This window comes from Convolutriloba macropyga, chromosome 1, assembly GCF_964194025.1.
Source record: "Convolutriloba macropyga chromosome 1, txConMacr16.3, whole genome shotgun sequence".
Classification (NCBI taxonomy): Eukaryota; Metazoa; Xenacoelomorpha; order Acoela; family Convolutidae; genus Convolutriloba; species Convolutriloba macropyga.
Window position 1 is genome coordinate 84,892,811 of NC_134468.1, and position 9,980 is coordinate 84,902,790.

The following is a 9,980-nucleotide window of genomic DNA, read 5'->3' on the forward strand; positions in this document are numbered from 1 at the left end:
GAAAAAAAATTAGCATAATTTCTAGCCAAAAACTCAAACAATTCAGCAATCCTCCTCTTTCTTTGAACCAATAACACTACCGTTAACAATTTTAACATATTTTTGCAAAATTGGCGAAAATTGGGACAAAAGTTACGGAAAACTCAAACGTTGCATGGTAATTCGGCCGAATGTTCACAAAACTTAAAATCTCGATAATACCCTGTTTTTTTTATTCCATATTCTACTCTGGACGGCTTTCTAATGATACCTACGATGCCTAATGATACTCACAACTACCTACGATGATTATATCGATCGGCCAATTTTGACTGAACAAAAAACCCCTTTTGAGTATTTAGTCCCTCCCCCGACTGAAGTGGGTCGGAGCAATTAATCGATGAATTGCTTAGCTTTCAATTATAATGCAGCCACTTTATTAGGAAACCTAATTTTTCATCTTTTTCGGTAGAACTCGGAAATTATGATTTCGTTAAACTTTTCCTTAATTGGTTAGGGAAACCTAGATTTTTCAAACCTTTATCTTGAACAAAATAAAATCTTGAAAACCCCTTTGCAGAAACGTTCAACGCTCTATGGGCTTTCGAATGAAACGACTAGATTTCTTCGTCAGGTGCATATTTAGGGGGGGGGGGTCAAAATGACAAAAAGCCAGGCTAGCATAGAGCTCCTTCCCTCAGTACTTGAGGTTGGAAAAATAATGACCCACAACTGTCCAAGTTACATTGCAGTGTTTTTAAGGTTAGAAGTATGCATTGAGTGTGCTAGTAAGAAAATGTACGACCAATCGGACTTTGAAAGTCCGACCTTTGACGTCACGCAGTTCGTGGATCAGTTGGTAGAAAAGTCCTTGTCTGGCAGTTCAACTGCTACTGGTGGAACAAGTGGTCCATCATCCGCAGCATTCCATGACGAGTTTGACTCGGCCAAGCTTTACAGTGTTCTCTCCCAAGTAAGAAAACCCGATCGTGGGTTCTACCGATCCAATTGAAAACCCGATTGTGTGGGTTTTGATTCACATAATAAATCTGAGAATTGCTGTGATTCAAAACTTGGATTATGACTTCGAACTGATAACTAATAGCATGACAATGAGTTAATAAAGTCGACTAAGATTATCTTACCAAGCCATATATTAAATGAGATTGGAACAAGTAAGAAAACTGTATTTGTGCGTTTATTAAATTCTGTTTACTAAAATTAATTCTTTGGGTTAGTCTCACCTCCCATCGAGCTTTGAGTTGCAAAACACACGGTCTTTTGAAAACTCTGAATTTTTTAACGGAGGAATGGAACAAGTTTCTTTCTTATAATTTGATGTGAACGTAAACTGAATTTGATCTACTTGCTGAAGACGATGAGTGACCTGGAGGAGTTGAATGACAAGATGCAGAGTGAGTTGACTAAACAGCAGAGTATCTCCAGAAGTGAAATTGAAGATCAGATGAACAGAGTGACAGATCTCGACTCTCAACACAGGAGGTGCTCAGAAGTATGTAGAGCCAATTAAGTAATGGTTAAGTGACTCTGCTTAAATTCACTGAGAACTGCTGGCGTTAACCGCGAAGCATTTCGAGATATTAAGTCAGAATTTTGAAGTGACTTCTGCAGAGTCAATTAACCATGCTTAAAACACAAAACGCGCACGTTTTAAAAATGACGAAAGTCAACTAAATTCAACTTCTGGCTAAGTAGGAACTTCTGGTACTTTAACTTCTGGCACTGCAGACTTTCGGCATTTTAAAATGTGCACGTGAGTGTTTTAAATGCGCACGTGAACATTTTAAAATGCCGAAAGTCTGCAGTGCCAGAAGTTCCTATATACTTAGCCAGAAGTTTGACTTCCATGAACTTCATTTTAAATCGTGAACTTTTCGCGTTTTAAGCAAAGTTACACGATTCTACAGAAGTCACTTCGAAACTCTGGCCGAGTAAAACGCCTGAAGTTGAGTCGCAGAGTATGTGTTTTTGCGTGTAAATTGTTGTAAAAATAAGACACTCACTGACATATGTTGAGACTTTATTCCTGAGAAACGGGATACAAAGCTGGAAGGCATTACAATGCTGAGAAGTTTTCTTTGTGCATTTTGAGAGCCTTTTACGTTTTCTCTGATTAATACCTACCTTTAGTGAGATCGAATTCCCTAATCTTAAACTAATTATTTTTTACAACCCCCCGGCGCTGGTTGTTTCAATTAGGTTTTTTTGATTTATTTGTCAATATTTTTCATTGATTAATAAGGTGGCGGTACAACAGGCCTATAGGCAAGTAAGCCGGAAAAGAGGTCAACCAAGCTAAAAAAGCACCGGTATGGGCATGGACAGCGGTCCGCTGGGGCTCGAAATCACTAGATCTCTTAAAATGACTTTATTTTTGTTTTTCTGATGCACTGGAATATATTATAAAATGCAAATACTACGCGCAGTCTTTATTATTGTAACTGTTAACAATATATTGTTTTTGAAAGATAACATAACTATTACATAACTTTCGGCTTTCTTTTATGTCGGCTTATTTTTATTTCGGCCTTGCGTTCACTGGTTCAGAAAACATTTTTTGTTCCAGGCATTTCTGAAGCTAGAGAATGATATAATGGAGATATCGAAGAAACTTGTATCACTGGGCGATCAATTGGAGAGCATTAGCCAACCTCACACGAGGATAACTGAAGCCAAATTTCTGATAACCAACTTCAACGAATTCATGCGTGGTTCTAACCACAAGGACAAATTCGAGTCCGAACAAAGCGAAGCGAAATTAACAGAATACGTTGATTTGTTGACCAAAATGCAGCTTGTGCTGGCGGAACTTGACGAGACGAAATTTCAATCTGCAGCTATGAATATCAGAAGTGCGCATATGAATCTTCAGAATTTGTTGATCGATAAATTTTTGGTAGCTGTAAATGAAAATGATCTAACATCTATGAGCAAGTACGCAAAATTATTGTCGAAGTTTGACTGCTACAATCAGAAATGTGTATCTGTTTACATTGAAAAAGTGTTGAACACATTTTCGTCTGAAAGTGAAAACTTGTTTGACGATATTCTAAATCAAATTCAAAATTTGGAAAACGAAATGCAGTTGATATTTGAAGACTCGGAACACGTTTTTGCGACATTTTTGAATCGGTTATTTTTGGAAGTTGTTCAACTCCATATTGACAAAAGTTTGGAAATTCCATCGGGTAATAAAGATTACGTTGCTATGACTAAACAACAGTTAGAATTGCTGAGTATGTTCGAAGGAAACTCGCAACGATTTTGCGATCGTTTAGCAAAAATGTCGACAATTGCTAACAAGAACGGCTTGAATTCGTTGAAAACGAAACTTTTTGGTACATATTTGAGCGCCTATATAATGAACGAGAAACAAATAATGGCAAAATTTTGTGAGGAACTGAACGCCGATTTCTATGCTAAGCATAATCATTCAAAAAAGACGCCCCAGCAGCTGAAGATATTTGGTCGAAAACCCTTTTCAGAAACATATGATTACCCGAAATTAGTCTACCAAGACGAATTGATAAAACTGGTTAAAGAAATTAAATCCTGCATAGCAAGAGCCGAAAAACTTTTGTATACAACTGGTGACAAAAATGATTTCGGCAATGCTATTATGGATATACTATTTAGAGCTGTCTTCGATGAAAATCTGATTTATGTTTTGGGTCTCGTTAGTGAAGGAACGCCTGTAAACCCGTCAGATCTTCGAGACTTGAAAACGGAACCTTTTCTAACTTATTTCTCAATTGTGAGTCGAGCGTATAGTATTATCACCGAAGTAAACAATCTCTATATGAACTGCGTTGTTTATCAGCCGAGTTCGCAGGGAGGACTCGTGACCAATCAGAATCATTGTGATGAGTTACGTGTGAAGAAGTACCAGGAGGTGGAAAAGATGATCAATTTGGGAATTGATCGGACTCTCAATTTTTATTCTGCCTGGATTAAGAAGATCTACAATAGCCAGGTGTGTTTAATTGCTCACAACCAAAGTTAGGCTCTTGGTAGTCCTTTTATGAGATTTTTTTTGCATGATCGACTTTTGTCTGACCATTTGACTTTTCGGGTAGAGAAAAGGAATGAACTGATAAAACCCGAGGGCATTAAGTGTCTGTTCTGTGCTCTAAGAGCTTTACTATTTTCTAAGTAAACCTTCAGTCAAAACTGCTGAAGAGGTGTATAATTTCAGGATTTGGTGGTCAATTTCGGGTTTGAACCCCCCTTCTTTTGTTGAAAAAACGAACTGGCGTTTTAGAATAAAGAAAATATAAAAGTTTATGGAAGCATATTAGAGGCTGTATTGAGGTTTGACTAGTTTTTTTTGCATTCTGAAACAGAAAATAATTGGAGGAAGAATTAATGAAAACCTAGTTTAAAGCGTGGGCTTTTATTTTAAACTAGTTAAAACACGCAAAAAAAAGGAATGTGAACAATTGAACAAACTTTTGAACCTTTTGAACAAACTATTGTCTTTCCTAGAATAACCCCAAGCTTTGTGGGGATAGAGCGCACACCATTCCCTTTATAAACGTCAATATACCAAAATTTCTTTGGTGGGGATACTCAGAGAAGGTCCCAATATTTTAATAGGATTATTATAAAACATTTCAGGTATTCATAATGCAAAAATCGCTCTCTGAGCAATACCCATGTCCTCAATTTGTTGAGTTATTTGAGTTGAGAGCATTCATAAATAAAGTCTATTGCTAAAAATATAACGGATAGTGAGATTAACAGTAGAAGCCCGTATAGATTAGTGGGTACTGTTGAGGACAATCATCCTGGAGGTTGAGGGATCGAACCCCTATCTAGTCCGAGTTTTTCGCACCATAAGGTTCCCTAGCCTAGCCCCCCCCCCCCCCGCCACTCTAAATTATTTTCCGAAGTTAGTTGGTCTGTGTTTAGAACTTGAAAGAGTTTCAACAATTGGACGATGAGTCAATAATGCATGGACCCACAGATACATGCAAACAGGTGTGTTCCTTCGTACAGCTAGTGGTTAATAGAGTGAGCAGGGATCTGGCCAACAACAGTCGAGAGTGGACGGATGAGATTCTGCTCCAGTTCGGACTCAAGTTCCATTCTAATTTACTTGCCCAGATACAGCGGCTACAGGTGTCATTATACGGAGGTATGGGCAAAATTTGATGAAAATATCTAAAAATACGTTTTTACACTTTTGACTTTTAAGCTGCAAAATCGTTTGCCTTCAAGAATTTTGTAAGTATGCGAAATGGTAAAAGTAAGTCGGAAGAATTGACTTCAACCTGGAAGTTGGCATAACTGCCATAACGAAGTGTTACACTAATTTCAGTGCCAGAAACTAAAGTCCTTTTGATCGTTAATGTGTAGCTCAAATGCACTGATCGTTCTGCAAACATGAAATTGATCAATTTGAAATCATTTTTGCGGTAGACTGATAGAGATCAGCACATGGACAGTAGGATTTACAAATAATAATCAATTGTTTCCAGAACAGAGAAGCAACAGTATAAAGGTTATTTACTTACAAAATTTAACTTTAGTTATACAGTCACTGTCCTGTAAGAACGCCAAAAGGCAGTTTTGCCTCGTCGTGTGGCGTCTTTAAGCAGAAAACTTTTGGCTTAGTTAAATTATGAAATCGTTAAATTATGAAATTAGTGAGTGTCACGGCTGAACATTTCGAAACAACTTTAAATCAATATTTCTGGCCAAAAGGCTCAGTAAAGTTTCAGATCTAATAAAAATTGTGACTTCCAGCGTGCTTACGAGAAAACCATAGGCTACTAGTTTGCATTTTTTGTCAATTGCAGGCCGTATAAATTTGACTGTTTTTGAAAAATTTATTTTATTTTGCAGTTGAAAGGTGCACACATTTCGATAATTGCTACTGTAGTCAACTTGATATAGACTCACTTTTTTGAATCAAAGGGAATATGTTGAGTTTGGGGGCAGTTTATGTTGAAATTCAAATTGTTGACCGATATAATTCGTAGTTAAATGTCCGGTATTGCTTTTTTTCTGGTCTTGGTTATTCGGACAAAAGTTGACAGTGAATAGAGAACTCAAGGCGTTCAAGTTAATTGATGTTCAGTTGGAGGTCGTCATAACCATTTCGTAGAAACACAACAACAACAATGACTAATAGTTGCGACGTAGAGAATTTGTTTGTGTTTGAAGTGATTTTAAATGTCTTCATTCAATAGTTTTATCATGCCACAGTTCGTCACTGAGTACTCGCCTTGTAGCAAGCTGATGGCTAAAAAGGGAAAATATTGATTGATCCATGAATCGTATTTCAAACAATAATCTAAGATTAAAATCATTCACTCAAGTTAAAGGATCTGCATTTAATGGCGGCAGATCTTGCTAACAAGCAAGTTAATTTTGTGTTTTGGTTTATTCAGTCGCAAACATGATCAGAAAATGACTGATGAAACTTAATGATCGAATGGGGTAAATTGGAAAATTATATGCTTTAAAGACTCCAGACTAACGTGATTTTTTGAACATGATTGAGAAGCTAGTCTTCTTTGAAAATCTGGATCTTTGCCCCCCCCCATTACGTTATGCACCCTGGTAGGCACAAACGAAAAGATCCGGGAATCTATCTTCAACGAGGGTGTCATGACTAGACCTTAATGCTTACAGGAATTCAAATCTCAATGGATCTCTCTGAGTACAAGAAGGTCGCAGAATCGTTTGGCGTGCCGTTATTGATGAAGCTGTTCTCAAGTCTGCAGGCACTGTGCAACCTACTAATCACACCTGCAGAACACCTTTCTTCTGTCATCAATGGGCCTGAGTTGGAGGGCTTCGAAACCAACTACGTACATGACTTTGTCAAGTTAAGAGTAGACTATAGAAGAAGTGATTTGAGTCGGTTGTTTGTGGTTCCTCCGTCATCGCCTCTCCCAAGTAATATGATCTAAAATAAAATTGAATTGAAGCACCTTGATTGTATTTCTGAATCTATTTATTTTACCATTAATTTATTTTTGACATATCACTGCCTTTTTTCAATTTATCCATAGAGGGCTAATGTGGTAGACATTATCATCTGCCTTCATAAATCATTAGTGAATCAGTCGGCGGGTTTTTAAGAGCAATTGAATAGCGGGATTTAGACGAAGCAATTCGGCGGAATCTCAATTTTTTATTTCAAGGTTGCATCGTTTCAAGCATTTTGAAATAAGTTCTGTGGGCTTCCAAAATTTGAATAGTATGAATGATACATGTAATAGCCGCGGAGCGATAGCCAGGCTATTGTTGCGGCTGCTCAAGAATCTCAGCGGAACCGATATATCACAGCCTGGTTCTCGAGTTTTACGCCAGCCTGGTTTTTCACTGGGTTCGATTGACTAACGATCTCGCAGAAATAATTAGTCGCTCGGACGTATTAAAGGACTGTAACTTTAATTTGGTTGATTGAAGTTAAGAAAATCCTTAGTGATAGTCTATGTTCAATCTCATGCTGAAGTTTTTAAGGCTTCAGCCAGTAGCTAGTATTGTTGCAAACTTCTCGTTACGTAAGCTCAACTAACTTAGAACTCGCAAGATCTTAAGATCTAGCAAAACTTAGCAAAAAGACTAAAGTTGTTAAAGAATCAAATTTTAGTCTATCTGAAAGCCAACTGCACTTGGTAACAGTTTCTAATGGTTCTAAATACAATACGGTTTGACAAATCAAACAATTGGGTTAAAGTAAATAATCAAATATTTATCATTTATAACATCATCGCTACTTGTTTCTGATTGGTTAATCAAGAAAATGATTTAGGTCATTGTTTACATAGTAAATGTCAAATTACTGCAATATTTACTTTTGTTGACATAAGCACGGATGGTTATTACGTAGCTCTAAATGCCTCGAATGTACGGTATTTCACCTTTAATGATCATCTAAAGAATCATAAATAAACAACTTAAGAAATTTAAGAATAAATAACAAAATATCGAAAAATGCCAATTTTTCACCATTTAAGTGCTAATAGCCACACTTGTGGGTCTGATGGAATAACGTTCGTTGGGTCCATGAGTAGCTTCGAGGTATCCCTAACCGTCTGCCATAACCTCGGGTTGCTCGGGTTTTGCCTTCCCAAAATCGGGGGGGGGGCGTCTGGACAAATTTTCGGTCCCAACTTGTAAAATTTTCCAGTTTTGACCATTTTTGAGTTTTGACAAATTTCAGTTTTTTCAGTTTCAAAAGTTATTTCTTGCTGTCTGATGGCTTTTCTAGCTGATTTGAAGTGGCGTCAACATCGCCGGCCCTGTTTTCGATCTGGGAAACACCATCGTAGAATACTGGCGCTAACTTCACGACTGGCCGGTTTAGCTCTCCATGTGCCATTTTGACTCTCGCTGATCTCACAACTCCGTCGTTGCCAGTGAATATCTCAATGATTCGTCCAAGCTTGTATTCACAGCGTTTCACAGAGTCATCTACTAGCCACACTAATTCGCCTTCTTTCAGGTTTCGCACATGTTCTTTTGACCACTTCGATCTCTGGTTCCATTGTGGAAGATATTCACGAGCCCATCTTTTCCAGATCATGTCGGCATATGCTTGAGCCGTTTTAAAAGATTTTTTCAGGTCATGGTAGCGTTCACTGGAAGGCATGAATGGTGCACTCGCGTTCTCTCGTCCTAGCAAGAAATGATTAGGTGTGAGTGTTGTCAAATCTTCAGGGTCGTCGCTTACTGCTGTCAGGGGTCTTGAGTCTGCTCTACAAGACACATTGTTGTGCTGAGTACCTCGTCGGTGAGGCTTCGGTTGTCCAAGATTGCAATCATGACCTTCTTGCAACTTTGAACCAGTCTTTCCCAGACTCCACCAAAGTGAGGAGCTCCGGGAGGATTGAATTTCCAAACAATCCTTTTCTGTGCTAAGTCGCTCTCAATCTTAGCTTTGTACCACTTGTTCATGAATGCTTTCAGCTCATTGGTTGCTCCAACGAAGTTTGTTCCGTTTCGCTAATGATGGTATTCTAGTAGCCACGTCTTGCCATGAATCTTGTCACTGCAGCTAGACATGACTCGGTGTCCAATGACTGAGCAACTTCAATGTGTACTGCTCTCTTTGTCAGGCAAGTGAAGAGGCTGCACCATCTCTTCAAGGTACGTCGTAGGAACTTGACCTCGAAGGGTCCGAAGTAGTCAACTCCGGTATGGGTGAATGTGAACACATGTTCATCAAGTCGTTCTCGGGGTAGATCTGCCATCGGTGGGTGAATTGGGTTGGCGTTCCTGTGTCTGCATTTGATGCATCTCGACTTGATTTTTCTTATGCATTTCTCAGCCCGATGATCCAGTATTCTTGTTGGAGCATGTTTCTCACATATTCTGTGCCCCCATGTAGGTTGTCTTGATGTGCTTTCTCCAACAGAAGTTGTACAACTGGATGTTTTGCTGTTAACAATATTGGTTGTTTTGCATTGTAGTCAAGGTTTGAATGCTTCAGTCGGCCTTTGACTCTAATTGTTCCATCTTCCCCTATGAAGGGTTACAATTTGGCAATGTTTAAAGTTTTGGAGATTTCTTTGCTGTTTGCTATAGACTTCGAAACATTCGGGAAGCTTTCGTTTTGAACAAATTGAAACAGTATTTGCTCTGCTTGATGAATTTCGTCTGCTTTGAGGGGACCCTTCTGATTTGTCTTGAACCTCATGCAGTAGGCAATGAAGTTTCTAATTCGGTTGAAGGAACTGTATCGTCTCCAGTCAAATATTTGGTCTAGTTTTGTTTCTGTTGCTACAGTACTCATAACCTGCTCAGGCTCGTTCATTCACTTGGCACCAAGGCTTTGGCCACTTTTCTTCATCTGCCTTAAGCCATGCCGGCCCGTTTAGCCATACGGACTCCTTGAGGCCTTCGATGGACATTCCTCTGGTTCCGATGTCGGCAGGGTTTTCGACACCTTTGACGTGTCTCCATTGATCCATCGATGAGTTTTCCAATATTTCCGCTGCTCTGTTCGCAACGAATACTTGTTG

The 9,980-nt window shown here is 38.6% G+C and overlaps 1 protein-coding gene across 1 annotated transcript; it reads left to right on the forward strand.

Moving 5' to 3' along the window:
• Nucleotides 1-685: 685 nt before the first annotated feature.
• Nucleotides 686-6,997, forward strand: LOC142343676 (exocyst complex component 5-like). The gene is made up of 5 exons (XM_075395191.1): nt 686-952; nt 1,355-1,492; nt 2,567-3,973; nt 4,912-5,137; nt 6,640-6,997. The coding sequence occupies exons 1-5, from the start codon at nt 701-703 to the stop codon at nt 6,918-6,920; spliced, it is 2,304 nt and encodes a 767-aa protein (XP_075251306.1). The 5' UTR covers nt 686-700; the 3' UTR covers nt 6,921-6,997.
• The last annotated feature ends 2,983 nt before the right edge of the window (nt 6,998-9,980 follow it).

Excerpts from the sequence above, each read along its gene's own strand:
- LOC142343676 (XM_075395191.1), top strand. The coding sequence starts at position 701 with ATGACCCACAACTGTCCAAGTTACATTGCAGTGTTTTTAAGGTTAGAA. Across the intron at positions 953-1,354 it reads TTTACAGTGTTCTCTCCCAA|ACGATGAGTGACCTGGAGGA; the intron begins GTAAGAAAACCC and ends TACTTGCTGAAG. Across the intron at positions 3,974-4,911 it reads AGAAGATCTACAATAGCCAG|AACTTGAAAGAGTTTCAACA; the intron begins GTGTGTTTAATT and ends GTCTGTGTTTAG.